General features: G+C 46.6%; 1 protein-coding gene across 2 annotated transcripts; it reads right to left on the bottom strand.

Annotated features, from left to right (window-relative positions):
* Positions 1 to 3,598: 3,598 nt before the first annotated feature.
* On the bottom strand, positions 3,599 to 19,171 carry LOC140421961 (uncharacterized). Of its 2 annotated transcripts, none has more exons than XM_072506952.1 (2): positions 18,810 to 19,171; positions 3,599 to 4,800 (listed from the first exon to the last, which is right to left on the bottom strand). In XM_072506952.1, exon 2 carries the CDS (start codon positions 4,454 to 4,456, stop codon positions 3,839 to 3,841), a length of 618 nt encoding a protein of 205 aa, XP_072363053.1. In that variant the 5' UTR covers positions 4,457 to 4,800; positions 18,810 to 19,171; the 3' UTR covers positions 3,599 to 3,838. The 2 variants fall into 2 exon arrangements, 1 of the variants encoding a protein (XP_072363053.1); XR_011947182.1 differs by lacking the exon at positions 3,599 to 4,800 and adding an exon at positions 6,234 to 6,504.
* Between the last annotated feature and the right edge of the window lie 142 nt (positions 19,172 to 19,313).

Below are 19,313 nucleotides of genomic sequence, written 5' to 3'. Positions count from 1 at the left end.
GAAACTGAACCCGAGAGTCAGCACCTTCAGGGGAGGAGAATTGGGGAAAAGCAGGAGGATAGTGGGATGAATTAGTGTTACAATCAACAGGGAGGGAGTGTGTGGAGGCAGAGACAGAGAGCAGTATTTTCTGTCACATGATCATGAGCTTGGACAATGTTATCAAATCATTTGTGAAACCTGGATTTACAATATCCCTGTGAAACACCTTGGGCTATTTAATTACATTAAATGTGCTGTATAAATGCAGATTAATCTGCTCTTGAAGGCTGTCACTTGAGCTCCTCAACTGCCCAGAACACCAAGTCCCCGATCATGAACAGTCTGATTAACCAGCTTATTCACACAGATCAGACCAGCCCAGCCCACCCATTCTCAGTGAATCTGCTTTCCTCAGGCTCCCTTGTAACGCTATCCCTGCTCTCACTGCGCTGAGCTCAAGTGCCAACAAAGCATTTTTGTCTTCAGATTTTTACTGTGAGAGGTTAAACCTATCAGGAGATGATGAATAGGCCAGATCACTGCTCTCTTCAAAATACAAGGCTGAGGGACTAATGGAGGGCTGTAAATTATGAAAGATTTTGATACACATGGAGAATGTTTTCACTTGTAAGGCTACGAGCAAAACTAGAGGCTATCAATGTGAGATAATCTCATCAGGAATTCAGGAGAAACCTCTTCCCCAGAGAGTGGTGGGAATGTGGAACTCGCTACCACAGGGATTGGTGGAGGTGAATAACATCGATATATTTATGAGGAAGCTGGATGAACACAAGGGAGAAATGAGCAAACGGATACACTGATCGAGTCAGATGGGAAAGCATGAGAGGGGGATCAAGTGAAGTCTAAACACTGGCATGGATTGGTTGGGCTGTTTCTATGTTGTATATTCAATGTAATTTAGCCTGGTATTGCCTTTAACTCTCACATAGTCGATTCCGGGTTAAAGAGAAACAGTTTCACTCCCAGAAAAACATTTCAGCTCGTTGTTTCCAGCTATTGTCCAATCAGTGCCTCTTGTCAGCCACGTGTCCGTGTGAGGAGTCAACTACAAAGATCTCATGTAATTTGTACCAATATATCTTTCAAGAGCAAATTGTTTTTTCAAATGGACTGGATTATATAAATGTATTAGGTTTTAATCAATTCTTTAAAGTGCTTGATTATCAGACAGTCTTATTCAAATCTGAGTTTGTTTTATACAAGACAAAGTAGGCACATGATCAGCACCCCATTCACCATCTCCACCATTGATACACAGAGGCAACAGTGTGTAGCATCTACAAGTGGCACAGCAGCACAGTGGTTAGCACCATTGCTGACATGACCAGGGACCGAGGTTTGATTCACGGCTTGGGTCATTGTCTGTGAGTAGTCTGCACATTCTCGTTGTGTCTGCGTGGGTTTTCTCCGGGTGCTCTGGTTTCTTCCCACAAATCCTGAAAGATGTGCTGTTAGGTGAATTGGACATTCCGAATTCTCCCTCAGTGTACCGAACAGGCGCCGGTGTGTGGCAACAAGGGGATTTTCACAGTAACTTCATTGCAGTGTTAATGTAAGCCTACTTGTGACAATAATAATAAGATTATCATAATAAAGAATATTATTACAATCTCCCAACATTTCTTTTCCAAGGGGCCTCTGTGGAGTTGAGGTTTCAATCAGATCAGCCGGGAACTTATTGCATGGTGGGGCAGGCTCGAGGGGCCGAGTGGCCTACTCCTGTTCCTAATTTGTGTTTGTCACATCTTTCATAATAGATTGTAGCATTTTCCCTCCTACTGATGTCAGGCTAATGGGTCTGTGGTTCCCCGTTTTCTCTCTCCCTCCTTTAATAGTGGGGTTACATTTACCACCTTCCAATCTGCAGGAACCATTCCAGAATCTATAGAATTTTGAAAGATGATCACCAATGTATCCACTATCTCTACAGCCGCCTCTTTCAACACTCTGGGATGTAGAGCATCAGCTTTTGGGGATTTATTCACTTTCAACCACGTTAATTTCTCCAGTGCTACTTTTTCACTAATACTAATCTCCTTCAGTTCCTCGTGCTCACTAGTCCCTTGGTTCTCTGGTGTTTTTAGGACAATTTCTGTATCTTCCTCCATGAAGCCAGACACACATTGTTTAGTTTCTCTGCCATTTCCTTATTCCCCATTATAAACTCTCCTGTCTATGCCTGGAATGGACCCACATTGGTCTTTGCTAATCTTTTCCTTTTCACATTCCTATAGGAGCTTTTCCAGTTCTCCCCAATTTGCTCTCATATTCTATTATTGCTTTATCAGTTTCTTGGTCCTCCTTTGCTGAATTCTAAAACAAGTTCCCAATCCTCAGGCTCATATTGTCTCCTCCATTGATCTAATGGAATCATTAACTTTTCTTGTTAGCCACGATAGCTTCATTTTTGCTTCTCAAAGGAATCTATATTTTATGTAAATAAAATGTGAGTGGTTGCCTGTCTATTGTCTATCGTCATACAAAGAACAACAATGAACAAAGGACAGTACAGCACAGGAACAGGCCCTTCGGCCCACCAAGCCTGCTTGGATCATAATGCCTGTCTAAACTAAAACTTTTTATTACAATAAAGAATATTATTACCATCTCCCAACATTTATTTTCTAAAGGGCTTCTGTGGAGTTGAGGTTTCAGGGTCTGTATCCATCTATTCCCATTCTATTCGTCAAGATGCCTCTTAAACGTCACTATCGTACCTGTTTCCACCACCTCCTCCGGCAGCGAGTTCCAGGCACTCACTACCCTCGGTGTAAAAAACGTCCCTCGCACATCTCCTCTAAACTTTGCCCCTTGCACCTTAAACTAGGTCACCTGGTAATTGACTTTTCCAACCTGGCAAAAAGCTTCTGACTATCTACTCTCTCCATGCCGCTCATAATTTTGTGAACATTTATCAGGTCGTCCCTCAACCTCTGTCGCTTGAGAGAAAACAATCTGAATTTATCCAGCCTCTCCTCATAGCTAATACCCTCCAGACCAGGCAACATCCTGGTAAACCTTCTCTGTACTCTCTCCAAAGCCTCCACATCCTTTTGGTAACGTGGTGACCAGATTTGTAGGCAATATTCCACGTGTGGCCTAACTAAGGTTCTGTAAAGCTGCAGCATGACTTGCCAATTTTTATACTCCATGCCCAGACCAATGAAGACAAGCATGCCGTCTGCCTTCTTAGCTCCTTATCCACCTGCGTTGCCACTTTCAGTGATATGTTTATTGTAATTTCCCAATCTACCACAGACAACTTGCCCCTCATACCATGACAGTTTCCTTCTGCGAGAAACACCCAGATAAATTAGGCAAAAGAACCATGTAACCACCAGAGCCCATCTTCATGGCAACATGGCTGCTTTAGGAACTAAATATCTTCCAACGTGCAAACACCTTTTCATTCTGTGCTCCTCGTCAAACTTGAAACCAGGTAATCGCAACGAGGCTCAAAAATGGTCAGCCCACCGGAGGCAGAGGTGTTAGACCGGCCGGTCCAGCAGAAAGAAACCCTCCAATCATCACCATTCACCAGATGTCAGAATGAACAAAATGCAGTCCTGGATGTCAGTGAGAGCAGAAACAATACAACGGAGCAAACATCTGTAATTTGTGAACTTGTTGGAGTAACAACAGGTGCGATGAATCACAAAACCTCTCCCACATTGAGAGCAGATGAATGGTCTCTCCCCAGAATTAACTCGCTACTGTCTCCATCGTTGCGACGGATCATTGAATGTCTCCCCTGCTCAGAGCAGGTGAATGGCTTCTTCCAGGTGTGAACGCGCTAGTGTTCCCGCAGGGTGTATGGATATCTGAATCCCTTCTCTCACTCAGAGCAGCTTAACGCCTTCTCCCCAGTGTGAACTCGCTGGTGTGTCTGCAGGTGGGATGATTGAGTGAATCCCTTCTCACACTGAGAGCAGGTGAACGGTCTCTCCCCAGTGTGAACTCGCTGGTGTGCCAGCAGGTTCGATGAAGTAGTGAATCCCTTCTCACACTGAGAGCAGGTGAACGGCCTCTCCCCACTATGAACTCGCTGATGTATCTGCAGGTTGGATAACTGAGTGAATCCCTTTTCACACTGAGAGCAAGTGAACGGCCTCTCCCCAGTGTGAACTCGCTGATGTATCCGCAGGGTGGATAAATCACCAAATCCCTTCCCACACTGAGAGCAGGTGAACGGCCTCTCCCCAGTGTGAACTCGCTGATGTATCCGCAGGGTGGATAAATCACCAAATCCCTTCCCACACTGAGAGCAGGTGAACGGCCTCTCGCCAGTGTGAACTTGCTGGTGTGTCCGCAGGGCGGATAACTGATTGAATCCCTTCTCACACTGAGAGCAGGTGAACGGCCTCTCCCCAGTGTGACTGCGCTGATGAGCTTCAAGTGCAGATGGAACCCGGAATCCCATCCCACAGTCCCCACATTTCCACCGTTTCTCCATGTTTTGGTTCTCCTCGTGTCTCTCTAGGTTTGTCGATCAGTTTAAGCCTCGTCCACACACAGAACACGTGAAACGTCTCTCCCACTGTGAATGGTGTGATGTTTTTTCAGGCTGTGTAACTGGTTAAAGCTCTTTCCACAGTCAGTGCTCTGGAACACTCTAACTCAGGTGTGTCTCTCTCGGTGCTTTTCCAGTCAGAATGATGTTTTGAAGCCGACAGAAAAGGCATTTCTCCTTCTAGATACAAAGTCCGGTGATATTCAGTTCCAAGGAATTGAGAGACTCAGTCAGATTGAGACGTGACGTTTGAGATTTCTGTCTGTAATTCCTCCTCTTCTCATATCCTGTAAAAACAATTTATAAAAGTTACTTTTCTTCTCCTCATTTTGGAGAAGGTATCCTGAGGGTAACGACAGTCTGGCCGTGGGGTTAATCCTCCGGGTCCTCAGTCTTATTGAGGAATGTCCCCTTGGGTCTATTGTGGTGGTGATTCTTTTGTATTTGTGTTATTATGGGAGGGTTTATGTGTTGTTGACTTTATCCTACTCTGGTACAGACGGGGCTTTTATCTGGGAAAGGAGCAGTTTGGGGAGACTTTGTTGCCTCTGGTGTAAAGTGAGTTGGAGGAGGGGGTAATGGCGCACGCCTGATTGTGGTGTGAAAATCTGTTCCTGTCTCTCTGTCGCCTAACTAATGGCGGCAGTTAATCTGCAAATTTTCTCAGGGAATGTACAGGGCATCCATCACCCCATCAGAAGGAAAAAGATCCTCTCCTTTCTTAAGGAGAAAGTCGACATAGCTTTATTACAGGAAAATGACAGATTAACTTACTTACCTTGCAGGTCAGCTGTTGAGTTCGGGAGTGAGAGCTGGGACCTTAGAATCAGCGCGGGAATTTGAAAAAGCGCGGGAGCTGCGAGGCAGAGGGGACCGTTTAAAAGGTCGCTGCCTGTGGTGAGGTAAGTACAGATTAACTTACTTACCTTGCAGGTCAGCTGTTTAGTTCGGGAGTGAGAGCTGGGACCTTAGAATCAGCGCGGGAATTTGAAAAAGCGCGGGAGCTGCGAGGCAGAGGGGACCGTTTAAAAGGTCGCTGCCTGTGGTGAGGTAAGTACTGATTAACAACTTACTTACTTTGCAGGCCAAGTCGATTTCAGCAGGAGCGGAGCAGGCTAGTCCATTTCAGCGGGGGCAGTGCGGAAGTGATTTCTGGGAGGTAAGTTTCTCCTTTAAATTTTTTTTAAAAAATTCTAGTGGTTAAGGTGGGAACAGGAAGTCGACTCGTGGACTTCTGGGAAGACCCTCACCAATAAATTCTGGTGAGGGTACCAATAAACCAGCCCTTAAGATGCAACTGAGGCCCTGTTTGCACCTCTCGGGTGGATGGAAAAGTTCCCACAGTCACTATTTTGAAGAAGAGCAGGGGAGTTATCCCCGGTGACCCGGTCAATATTTATCCCTCAATCAACATCACTAAAAATACATCATCTGCTCATTATCACATTGCTGTGTGTGGGAACTTGCTGTGTGTAAATTGGCTGCTGAATTTTCTACATTAAAACATTGACTACACTTCAGAAATATTTCATTGGCTGTAAAGTACTTTCGGACGTCCTCTGGTTGTGAAAGGTGCTATAGAAAGGCAAGTTTTTAAATTGAAGATTTCTGTTATCTCATCTTGTTATCTGGAATTTAATTGATTTCAGCCACCCCCAACTTAGCATTTAATAAATTCACTGGTTCAGACAAGATTTTAACCAATTAAGACAAAGGCAGATTTTTCTGGATAGTAAATTTACTGAATAACCTCAAGACATTGACTTTTACAACTTCATGCGGGTGATCAGTCTGTCGAAGTGTAACCCTCTCTGACTCCTTCTTTGACAGTAATTCTTGTGGAATTCAGCCTCGGGAGTCTGGCTCCTTCTTTCACAGTAATTTCCTTGGAACTCGGCCTCGGGAGTCTGCAGTACTTGGCCAGCAAGGAAGAAGTTTGAAACCTCTACTTTTATCCCCAAAGTGACCATTATCTCACGTCAGAGTTGTGCCTGTTGTAACATAACAATTTGTCAATTTGGTCACTAGATTCATTAATTGGATCCCCAATTACTGACACCACCTTCTCTCATTATCTCAGACAGGAATACAATAGAACTGTTTCATACTATCCCTTTATCTGATTCTATACAATCCCTTATTCATAGTTTCAAATGTTGAGGCTAATCAGAACTTAAAGGTCTCTCTTGCCAGTACATTTATCCTCATTGCACTTTCTTTATGCACAGCAATTAAGCTTTTACATTTTTACAGCAAATGAAAATCAGGGCACGATCTAACAGCCACGATGCGCAAGGCGCAAATCCAAGTGCGGCAGTTAGATCGCAGGAAAGTCGGAAATCGGGCACCGCACCAAGCACCAATCGGTTTCCGATCTAACCGGCCTATTCCCATTGGCGAGATCTGGATACAATTAAGGCCAATCTCCATCCCATTAACGGGAAGGTCCCCCTATCTAAAGGCCTCCCTTGATTTAAGCCAGTCGGTCAAATGGACGCCAATTAGTATTGGCCCACACAGACATGGGCCAGGTGTCACGGTACCTGAGGGGTTCCCAGGCCATTGAAGGCCCCTGAGTGGTTAGGGCAGGGTGGCCTCCCGGCCCAGCCCCTGGAACGTGTGCACCTTGGCACCGCAAACCTGGGTATTTCACACTCTGCCCACTCACTAAGATCATTCATAAAGACTGAGTCTTGATTTTGTGCAACATCCATGTCTTTCTCTCCATTTCAAATCCTCTGTGAAAATCCAAACACAGTGGGCGCGATTCTCCACTCCCACGCCGGTTGGGAGAATCGCCTGGGCCGCCGAAATTTCCGGGGACGCCGGTCTGACGCCCTCCCGCGATTCTCCCAAGCGGCGGGAACGGGCCGGTCGAGGTTCGCGGGCCACAGGCCGGAGAATCGCCGGAGATACCCAAAATGGCGATTCTCCGGCACCCCCACTATTCTGAGGCCCGGATGGGCCGAGCGGCCAGGCCAAAACGGCGGGTTCCCCCCGGCGCCGTCCACACCTGGTCGCTACAGTCGTGGGCGGTGCGTGAACGCTGGGGGGGGGGAGGGGGCGGCCTGTGGGGGGGGGGGGCGAGGGGGGATCCTGCACCGGGCTTCACCTTGAATGAGGGGTGGCCCGCGATCGGTGCCCACCGATCGTCGGGCCGTCCTCTCTGAAGGAGGACCTCCTTCCTTCCGCTGCCCCGCAAGATCCGTCCCCCATCTTCTTGCGGGGCGGATTTGGACAGGACGGCAACCATGCATGCGCGGGTTGGCGCCGGCCAACCCGCGCATGCGCGGATGACGTCCGTTATGCGGCGCCGCTTTTACGCGGGCGACAAGGCCTGGCGCGGGTAGATGACGTGGCCCCGATACTAGCCCATTGCCAGGGCCTGAATCGGTCGGGACCGGGGCCGATCCACTTCGGCGTAGGGGTGGAGAATCCCGCCCAGTGTATCGTGAAATTATTAGATTTAAAACAGAACGAGTTGTTGGGAGTCACTGCCTGACAATGAAATGAAAATCGCTTATTGTCACAAGTAGGCTTCAATGAAGTTACTGTGAAAAGCCCCTAGTCGCCACATTCCGGCGCCTGTTCGGGGAGGCTGGTACGGGAATTGAACCGTGCTGGCTGGCCTGCATTGGTCTGCTTTCAAAGCCAGCGATTTAGCCTTGTGCTAAACAGCCCCTTGCACAATGGTGCAGGAAGTAAATTCAACAGCAACTTTCAAAAGGAAACTGGACAGATTCTGTAGGAAAAGAAACTTGCAGAGCGATGGGACTAATTAGATAGTTCACTCAAAGAGCTAGCATGGGAATGATGGGCAGGATGGCCTCTTTCTGTGCTCACTGAAACTCGTTTACATTTGAAGAAAGTGGGAAATACCTGGAAGCCACTTCCTACGATGCGGGTAGAAGCAGAGATGATGGAATGTTTCCCAAAGAAAATTGGATGGGCTTTTAAGGGAAATAAACTGACAGTGATACAGGGATAGAACAGGGCAATGGTTTGATCTGCAGAGATGTACTGGTTTAGCACAAGGCTAAATCGCTGGCTTTGAAAGCAGACCAAGGCAGGCCAGCAGCATGGTTTAATTACCGTACCAGCCTCCCCGAACAGGTGCCGGAATGTGGCGACTAGGGGCTTTTCACAGTAACTTCATTTGAAGCCTACTTGTACAATAAGCGATTTTCATTTTTCATTTCATTACAAGTTGTGAATCTTTGGAATTTTCTACCCCAGAGGGCTGTGGATGCTCAGTCATTGAGTGTTTATCAAGCAGAGACTGACAGATTTCTAAATACCAATAACACAAAGGGATATGGGGATAGTGTGGGGGGAAAGGCATTGAAGTGGATGATCAGCCATGATCGTATTGAATGGTGAAACAGGCTCGACGGGCTGAATTGCCAACTCCTGCACCTATGTATTGAATGGTGGAGCTGGCTCGACGGGCTGAATGGACAACTCCTGCTCCTATGTTCCAATGATACAAAGATAGGTAGGAAAGCAAATTGTGAAGAGGACATAAGGAGGTTAAAAAGGTATATGTTAAATGAGTGGAATAAGATGAATAATGTGGGAAAATGTGTAATTGTCCATGTTGGCCTGAAGAATAATAAAGCTTATTATCTAAATGGTGAGAGGTTGCAGAGCTCTGAGATTCAGAGGGATCTGGGTGTCCAAGAGCATGAATCACAAAAGGCGAGTATACAGGTACAGCAAGTAATTAGGAAAGCTAATAGAATGTTATTGTTTATTGTGAGGGGAATTGAATACAAAAGTAGGGAGGTTATGCTTCAGTTATACAGGACATTGGTGAGAATACATCTGGAGCACTGTGTACAGTATTGCTCTCATTTAAGAAATGATGTAAATGTGTTGGAAGCAGTTCAGAGAAGGTTTACTGGACTCATACCTGGAATTGGAGGCTGGTCTTATGAGGAATGATTGGACAGGCTGGGCTAGTGTCCGATGGAGTTTAGGTGTCGTGATTGAACCGTATAAGATCCTGAGGGGCCTTGACAGGGTGGATGTGGAAAGGATGTTTCCTCTTGTGGGAGAATCTAGAAATTGGAGTCAATTTAAAAGTAATAACTTGCCCATTTAAGGCAGAGGACAGCTTTTTTCTCAGAGGGTTGGGAGTCTTTGGACCTCTCTTCCTCAAAGAGCAGTGGAAGCAGAGTCTTTGAATATTTTTAAGGCAAAGCTGGATAGATTCTTGAAAAGCAAGGGGGTGAAAGTTTATCAGGGGTAGGTGGGAATAAGACCACACGAAGACCATAAGGAATAGGAGTAGGCCATTCGGCCCTTCCAGCCTGCTCCACCTTTCAATAGAATCATGGCTGAAACCAACATTCCTCACGTTCACTTTCCTGTCTTTTACCCGTAATCCTCGGTTCACTGACAGATCAAGAATCTCTCTCATCCGGGAAGCAGGGTGGCACAGTGTTTAGCATTGCTGCCTCACGGCGCCGAGGTCCCAGGTTCGATCCCGGCTCTGGGTCACTGTACGTGTGGGGTTTGCACATTCTCCCTGTGTCTGCGTGGGTTTCGCCCCCACAACCCAAAAGATGTGCAGGGTAGGTGGATTGGCCACGCTAAATTGCCCCTTAATTGGAAAAAATGAATTGGGAACCCTAAATTTACATTTATAAACAAGAATCTATCTCAGCCTTAATATCTTCAGATTTTCTGAATGTGCTGTTATTACTTCCTAATAATTTATTCCAACATTTTTTTCAACAATAAATGTTAGGCTAATCGTCCAATATTGTCTCATTTTTTGCCTCCCTCCCATTCCGAATCGGGGGTTGTCACATTGGCAGTTTTCCAATCCTCTGGTACCTCTCCAGAATCCAAGGATTTTTGGAAAATTACAATCAATGCATCCACTATCTCTGCAGACATTTCTTTTCGGATCCTAGGATGCAGCCATCCAGGGGACTTATCTTATCCCCATTAGTTTGTCCAAGACAACTTCTCCAGTGATGGTATTTAATTACTTCCTCCGTATTCTTTAGTATTAAAGGGATATTCGAAGTATCTTGGTGCAAAATATCTGTTTAATTCCTCTGCTATTTCCTTGTTCTCCATAACTGACACCGCAGCATGGAGGCACAGTGGTTAGCAAGGTTGCTTCACAGCTCCAGGGAGCTGGGTTCAATTCCCGGCTTGGGTCACTGTCTGTGCGGAGTCTGCCCGTTCTCCCCAAAACTGCGTGCGTTTCCTCCGGGTGCTCCGGTTCCCTCCCACAAGTCCCAAAAGACTTTGTAAGGTGAATTGGGCATTCTGAATTCTCCCTGTGTACCCGAACAGGCCGGAGTGTGGCGACTAGCGGATTTTCACAGTAACTTCATTGCAGCGATATTGTAAGCTTACTTGTAACAATAATAAAGATTATAATAATAAAGAATATTACTATCTCCTCAGGTTTATTTTCTAAGGAGCCTCTGTGGAGTTGAGGTGTCAATCAGATCAGCCGTGAACTTACTGAATGGTGGAGCAGGCTCGAGGGGCCGAGTGGCCTACTCCTGCTCCTAATTTGTATGTTATCACATCCTTTATAATAGATTGTAGCATTTTCCCTCCGACTGATGTCAGGCTAATGGGTCTGTGGTTCCCCGTTTTCTCTCTCTCTCCTTAAATATTGGGGTTACATTTTACCACATTCCAGAATCCATAGAATTTTGAAAGATGATCACCAATGTATCCACTATCTCTACAGCCGCCTCTTTCAACACTCTGGGATGTAGAGCAGCAGATTTTGGGGATTTATTAACTTTCAACCACATTAATTTCTCCAGTGCTGCTTTTTCACGAATACTAATCTCTTTCAGTTCCTCGTGCTCACTAGTCCCTTGGTTCTCTCGTGTTTTTGGGACAATTTCTGTATCTTCCTCTGTGAAGACAGACACACATTGCTTAGTTTCTCTGCCATTTCCTTATTCCCCATTATAAACTCTCCTGTCTATGCCTGGAATGGACCCACATTGGTCTTTGCGAATCTTTTCCTTTTCACATTCATATAGGAGCTTTTCCAGTCGGTTTTTATGTTTCTCCCCAGTTTGCTCTCATATTCTATTTTCTCTTTATCAGTTTCTTGGTCCTCCTTTGCTGAATTCTAAACCAAGTTCCCAATCCTCAGGCTCCTATTGTCTCCTCCATTGATCTAATGGAATCTTTAACTTTTCTTGTTAGCCACGATAGCTTCACTTTTGCTGTTTAATTTTTGCTTCTTCAAGGAATCTATATTTTATGTAAATAAAATGCTAGTGGTTGCCTGTCTGTCTATTGTCTGTCTTCATACATAGAACAACAAAGAACAAAGGACAGTACAGGAACAGGCCCTTCGGCCCACCAAGCCTGCTTGGATCATGATGCCTGTCTAAACTAAAACCTTCTGTGCTTCCAGGGTCTGTATCCGTCTCTTCCCATCCTATTCATGGATTCGTCAAGATGCCTCTTAAACGTCATTATCGTACCTGCTTCCACCACCTCCTCCGGCAGCGAGTTCCAGGCACTCACCACCCTCTGTGTAAAAAAACCTTCCCTCGCACATCTCCTCTGAACTTTGCCCCTCGCACCTTAAACCTATGTCACCTGGTAATTGACTTTTCCAACCTGGCAAAAAGCTTCTGACTATCCACACCACTCAGAATTTTGTATACTTTTATCAGGTCTTCCCTCAACCTCCGTCGCTCGAGTGAAAACAATCAGAATTTATCCAACCTCTCCTCATAGCTAATACCCTCCAGGCCAGACAACATCCTGGTAAACCTCCTCTGTACTCTCTCCAAAGCCTCCACATCCTTTTGGTAATGTGATGACCAGAATTGTTGGCAATATCCACGTGTGGCCTAACTAAGGTTCTGTACAGCTGCAGCATGACTTGCCAATTTTTATACTCAATGCCCCGACCAATGAAGACAAGCATGCCGCCTGCCTTCTTAGCTCCTTATCCACCTGCGTTGCCACTTTCAGTGATATGTTTATTGTAATTTCCCAATCTACCACAACTTGCCCCTCATACCATGACAGTTTCGTTCTGCGGGAAACACCCAGATAAATTAGGAAAAAGAACCCTGTAACCACCATAGCCCATCTTCATGGCAACATGGCTGCTTTGGGAACTAAATATCTTCCAACGTGCAAACACCTTTTCATTCTGTGCTCCTCGTCAAACTTGGAACCAGGTAATCGCAACGAGGCTCAAAAATGGTCAGCCCACCGGAGGCAGAGGTGTTAGACCGGCCAGTCCAGCAGAAAGAAACCCTCCAATCATCACCATTCACCAGATGTCAGAATGAACAAAATGCAGTCCTGGATGTCAGTGAGAGCAGAAACAATAACGGAGCCAACATCTGTAATTTATTGTGAACTTGTTGGAGTCACAACAGGTGTGATGAATCACAAACCCCCTCCCCACATTGAGAGCAGATGAATGGTCTCTCCCCAGAATTAACTCTCTAGTGTCTCCGTAGTTGGGATGGATCATTGAATGTCTCCCCTGCTCAGCAGGTGAATGGCTTCTTCCAGGTGTGGACTCGCTAGTGTTCCTGCAGGATGTATGGATAACTGAATCCCTTCTCTCACTAAGAGCAGGTTAAAGCCTTCTCCCCTGTGTGAACTCGCTGGTGTCTCTGCAGGTGGGATAACTGAGTGAATCCCTTCTCACACCGAGAGCAGGTGAATGGCCTCTCCCCAGTGTGAACTCGCTGGTGTCTCTCCAGGTCGGATGATTGAGTGAATCCCTTCTCACACTGAGAGCAGGTGAATGGCCTCTCCCCAGTGTGAACTCGCTGGTGTCTCTGCAGGTCGGATGATTGAGTGAATCCCTTCTCACACTGAGAGCAGGTGAACTGCCTCTCCCCAGTGTGAACTTGCTGGTGTGTCAGCAGGCTGGATAACCGAGTAAATCCCTTTTCACATTGGTGGCAGGTGAACGGCCTCTCCTCAGTGTGAACTCGCTGGTGTGTCAGCAGGTCGGATGATTGAGTGAATCCCTTCTCACACTGAGAGCAGGTGAACTGCCTCTCCCCAGTGTGAACTCGCTGGTGTGTCAGCAGGCTGGATAACCGAGTAAATCCCTTTTCACATTGATGGCAGGTGAACGGCCTCTCCTCAGTGTGAACTCGCTGGTGTGTCAGCAGGTCCGATGATTGAGTGAATCCCTTGTCACACTGAGAGCAGATGAACGGCCTCTCCCCAGTGTGAAGTCGCTGGTGAATCTGCAGGCTCGATGAAGTAGTGAATCCCTTCTCACATTGATGGCAGGTGAACGGCCTGTCCCCAGTGTGAACTCGCTGATGTCTCCGCAGGTCCGATGATTGAGTGAATCCCTTCTCACACTGAGAGCAGATGAACGGCCTCTCCCCAGTGTGAACTCGCTGGTGTGTCAGCAGGCTGGATAACCGAGTAAATCCCTTCTCACACTGAGAGCAGATGAACGGCCTCTCCCCAGTGTGAAGTCGCTGGTGAATCTGCAGGCTCGATGAAGTAGTGAATCCCTTTTCACACTGAAAGCAGGTGAACGGCCTGTCCCCAGTGTGAATTCGCTGATGTATCCGCAGGGTGGATGAATCTCCAAATCCCTTCTCACATTGAGAGCAGGTGAACGGCCTCTCCCCAGTGTGAACTCGCTGGTGTTTCTGCAGGGCAAATAACCGAATGAATCCCTTCTCACACACAGAGCAGGCGAACGGCCTCTTCCCAGTGTGACTGCGCCGATGAGCTTCCAGCTGAGATGGGGCCCTGAATCCCTTCCCACAATCGACACATTTCCACCGTTTCTCTAGGGTGGGGGTCTCCTTGTGTCTCTCCAGGTTTGTCGATCAGTTGAAGCCTCGTCCACACACAGAACATGTGTAACGATTCTCCCGCTGTGAATGGTGTGATGTATTTTAAGGCTGTGTAACTGGTTAAAGCTCTTTCCACAGTCAGTGCTCTGGAACACTCTCACTCGGGTGTGTGTGTCTCGGGGCTTTTCCAGTCACACTGATGTTTTGAAGCCGACAGAAAGACAAACATTTCTCCTTCTCGATTCAAAGTCCGGTGATACTCAGTTCCAAGGAATTGAGAGACTCAGTCAGATTGAGACGTGACGTTTGAGATTTCTGTCTGTAATTCCTCCTCTTCTAATATCCTGTCAAAACAATTTATAAAAGTTACTTTTCTTCTCCTCATTTTGGAGAAGGTATCCTGAGGGTAACGACAGTCTGGCCGTGGGGTTAATCCTCCGGGTCCTCAGTCTTATTGAGGAATGTCCCCTCGGATCTATTGTGGTGGTGATTCTTTTGTATTTTTGTTATTATGGGAGGGTTTACGTGTTGTTGACTTTATCCTACTCTGGTACAGACGGGGCTTTTATCTGTGAAAGGAGCAGTTTGAGGAGAGTTTGGTGCCTCTGGTGTAAAGAGAGTTGGAGGAGGGGGTAATGGCGCACGCCCGATTGTGGTGTGAAAATCTGTTCCTGTCTCTCTGTCGCCTAACTAATGGCGGCAGTTAATCTTCAAATTTTCTCAGGGAATGTACGGGGCATCCATCACCCTATCAGAAGGAAAGAGATCCTCTCATTTCATTCGGAGAAAGTCGATATTGTTTTATTACTGGAAATCCATCTGGATTATGGGGAACACGTTAAATTGAGGCGGGATTGGGTGGGGCAGTTTTTTTCACCTCTTTTCCATCCAGTAACAGACTTGTGGCAATGCTTATTATACACGATTCTCGGCTCTCTGGTCTCTGTGTCAGTTGGTTTCTGGCCTCTCCCTCCTTTTCCCAGTAGCCCCTCCCCACATCCCTTTCCTGCCTGCTCCCTGTGATCCCGTACGCCCATCTCCCTCCCCAGTGTTCCACTGGCCGCTGGCTTCAAGCAAGTCCTGGAACAAGTTGGTGCATGGCCTCCACACTTTGTGGGAATCATCCTCCGACCCTCGGACGGTGCACGTGATCTTCTCCAGGTGGAGAACACACACACACACACACGAACACGATTGGGGCCGCCGACCCGCTTGCTCGCCGCTCCTGTCTCCTGCCGCAGTTTCTGTGACCCTGCAGCCTTTCGAGCTGTTGCTTCCTGGCATTTTGTTGTCCGCACTATTGTTGAGGGTGAGGGGATGTTTAAGTCTGATTTTGCGGCTAAATTCGGCAGACAGTGCCTATTTTTCTGTTGTATGGAGGAGAGCCACCTGATGTGTGACTGCTCAGCACATCCCCGTCACAAGTTCCCTCTCTTTTGAATGTTGACTTGAAACTGCGATCTTATGTTTTGGCGATAAGGCTGGAGGACATCCTTCCGACAATCGTGCGGGAGGACCAGACTGGGTTTATACGGGGAAGATTTTCCAGTAACAATGTTGGAAGGTTGCTGAATTTGATTCAGGCTGTTCAGAAATATGCATTGGATGGGCTGGTGATCTCCTTCAATGCATAGAAAGCTTTTGCTTGAGTTGAGTGGAATTATCTGGTGTATCCGGTGTGAGGCTTCGGGTTGGGTGAGGATTAGATTGACTTGATTCAATTGTTACATCACAGACCAGCAGCGGCGGTGCTCACCAATGGTTTATGGGCATCGAATTTTCAGCTTCAGAGAGGGACTAGACAGGGCTGCCCTCTGTCCCCCTTGTCCACTGAGCCATTGCCAGAGGCTATCAGATCAGAGTCTCTGATATCGGGACTGGGGGGTGGGGTGAGGCAGCACAAGATCACTCTGTGTGCAGATGACGGGTTGCTGTTTGTGTTGAACCCCAGTGTTTCAGTCCCGGACATTATTGGAGTAGTTGATAGATATTTTTTAAAGTATTTTCATTCAGATTTTAACATTTGCAACACATAACATTACAAAGTAAAACCAACACAAAACCCCTAAACCCACCCCAACTCCCTAACCAAATTCTTCACCTCCCACCTAGCAGTTCCTTGAAATTATAGAACATAGAATCCGTACAGTGCAGAAGGAGGCCATTCAGCCCATCGAGTCTGCACCAGCTCTTTGAAAGAGCACCCTACATAAGCCCACGTCTCCACCCTATCTCTGTAACCCATTAACCCCACCTACCCTTTAATGTAAGCCTACAAAGCCTCCGTTTCCCTGCTCCAACCCCACACGTACTCTGCATTCGCCACCCAATAATAGTACAACAGGTTCAGCAGGGCCAAGCCTCCTGACTGTCGCCCTCTCTGAATCACCGTCTTCCGAATCCTTGCCACCTTATCTGCCCACACAAACGATTAAACCAACCAATCCACCTCCATAAAGAACAATTTCGGCAAAAAAGACCATTAGGCACCGAGATAAAAATAAAAACCACAGCAAAATGTTCATCTTAACCAGCTGTACCCGATTGTGGACAGATTTAGTGCCTTCTCTGGTTATAAGATGAATTTTACTGAGTCAGAGGCCATGCTGGTGAGGGGAGGGGGGGGGGGGGGGTGTTGAAGGGTAAGCCCCCTCCTCTTGCTAAGTTCCCAATCAGATGCTCCCCCCTTGGGATTTAAATATCTGGGAATATCAATGACCCCCCTTTTTCAGACAGCTACATGGGGCCAACTTTCCTCAGCTGATGGTGAGTATTAGGTGGGACCTTGCCCGGTGGTCGGCTCTTCCGATTTCATGGTGAGGGAGGATCACCTTCATTAAAATGAATGTGTTGCCCAGACTGCTGTACCCTCTGCAGATGCTGCCTATGCTGCTGTCAACCAGAGTTGTTAGGGAAATTAATGGAATGATTAGTACATTTATCTGGAATATAAATAAACCTCACCTCAACTTAGTTAAGCTCCAATCACCAGGAGCTAAAAAAGGGGGGGGGGGGTCTCCTGAATATCAGGCTTTATCAATTGGCCTCTCATCTTAGTTTCACACGGAATTTGGTTAGGATAGCCCCAACATCCATCAGGCTCGATATGGAAGCAGGCCAATCAGTTCTCCCTCTATCCAAAACTGGCACAGATTGATTACAGAATGTATCCCATTGCAATTGTAATGTCTGTACTTCATTCTAAGTCTGATGCATTTGTTAAATAATGAGACCCCTGTCTCAAATACATGTGCTCCAATTTGACAGACTTGCTCCTCCAGGGATTTCCATCAGTGAATTCAATTCAACTGAGCCCAGAGTAGGGCACAGTGAGGCACAGTGGTTAGCACAGAGCCAGGGAACCAGGTTTGATTCCTTGAATGCCTATCTGTGTGGACATGGACATTCGCCCTGTGACTGTGTGGGTTGCCTCTGGGTGCTCCAGTTTCCTCCCAAAGTCCAAAGATGTGCAGGTTAAGTGGATTGGTCATGCTAAATTGCCCCTTAGTGTCCAAAGGTGTTAGGTTAGGTGGGTTGACGATGATCAATGCACCGGATTATGGGAATCGGGTGGGGAGTCTGCCTCGGTGAGTGCACTTTCTGAGGGTCAGTGCAGACTTGAAGAAGCGAATAGCCTCCTTCTGCACTATAGAGATTCTGTGTCATCTATGTTATTTTAATTTGACTATGCTGTTAGTCTGTTTTGGGGTGTGCATTGGTATCCTTCTGTTTTTATATAATCTTACCCTCTTTCCCCACTCACTCTGTTAACTGGTTGTTCAATTGATCTGGCATTTCATATAGCGGCTCTGGTCCCTAAAATATCCTGCTACAAATTAATTCTGCAATATGTTGCTTGTATTTATGCAGCAATATCAGTTGTTCTACACTGTACCCACTTTCCACCAATTTTTCTGTTAGTCTGTTGCATTCATTTTTTAAAAAAGTTTTTAAAAATAACAAAAGAAATATTAAAAATCTGTCCAACTCATCCATGAATATATTCATTGCCTCTCAAACTCCACTGGTTCCCGTGGAAGAGAAATCCAGAAACTAACAACCCACTGAGGGAAGAGATGACTGGAAATATATAACGTAGCTACAGTACAATATTACACAACTGGAGTTAATAATAAATGTACTTTATTACAGACCATAGATAATATATCTAATCTGTACCATTTTTAAAAACTAGACATATCTCTGTCTGATATTAATTTACTGTCCCTTAAATGTGAGCCATCTCCAGGGGAAACCAGCCTTCAATTGTGAGCATTGGGAAAGAGACCATCCTTTTAGCCAGACAAATAAATGTGTCAAGCTGAGGGAGCAAAGGGTGTCAATGTCTTTAAGAGAGAGAGAGAGAGACCTGGGCCAAGCTTTGCAGAGTCTGCACCCTCCCTGGATTCACTTCCTTTCCCTTCAGTTGCTGCAAGTGACCAATTGAAGGTGAGAATGAGAAAAGAAATGGAAAGGGGGAGAAAGGAAAGTGTTTCACTCACAGATGTTAAAGACAGAAAGAAGTTTCACTTCCAATGCCCGCTTTGTGACGTCACGAGAACCCGTCCTGAATCAGCCAATAAGAATCACTCTGTTCAACTGCCGTTTTCGGGTCTCAGTGCGCAGGCTCGGCACGCGGACACGGGAGCCCCACCCCCACCAGTTTTCCCCTGTACCTCCTCGAGACAAAGGTTTCCAAAAAATCGGCTGATGGATGCAGCCAGATCGAGAAGCAACTCGGTGAGCTCCCCCTGGCCCGGGACTGCGCATGTCCCAAGGAAGAGGGGGAAGTTGCGTAGGGGCAGGGGAGAGCCCGCCTCCTGACCTTCCTTCTGAGGTTTTGATCATTGGAAAGAGTTGTGGGACCGGATGGACTCTCGTCCTCCAGCCAATCAGCGCGTGGGCTTTGTGTGAATGATTGAGCTTCACACAGACTGAAACTTCCTCCTGTCTCCAACATCTGTCAGTAAAACACTTTCTTTTCTCCCCCTTTCCATTTCTTTTCT

Source organism: Scyliorhinus torazame, chromosome 5 (genome assembly GCF_047496885.1).
Source record: "Scyliorhinus torazame isolate Kashiwa2021f chromosome 5, sScyTor2.1, whole genome shotgun sequence".
NCBI lineage: Eukaryota > Metazoa > Chordata > Chondrichthyes > Carcharhiniformes > Scyliorhinidae > Scyliorhinus > Scyliorhinus torazame.
This window is presented reverse-complemented; position numbering and strand designations above follow the sequence as displayed.

Bases quoted from the DNA above. Each gene is read 5' to 3' on its own strand.
- LOC140421961 (XM_072506952.1), bottom strand. From the start codon at position 4,456: ATGGAGAAACGGTGGAAATGTGGGGACTGTGGGATGGGATTCCGGGTT.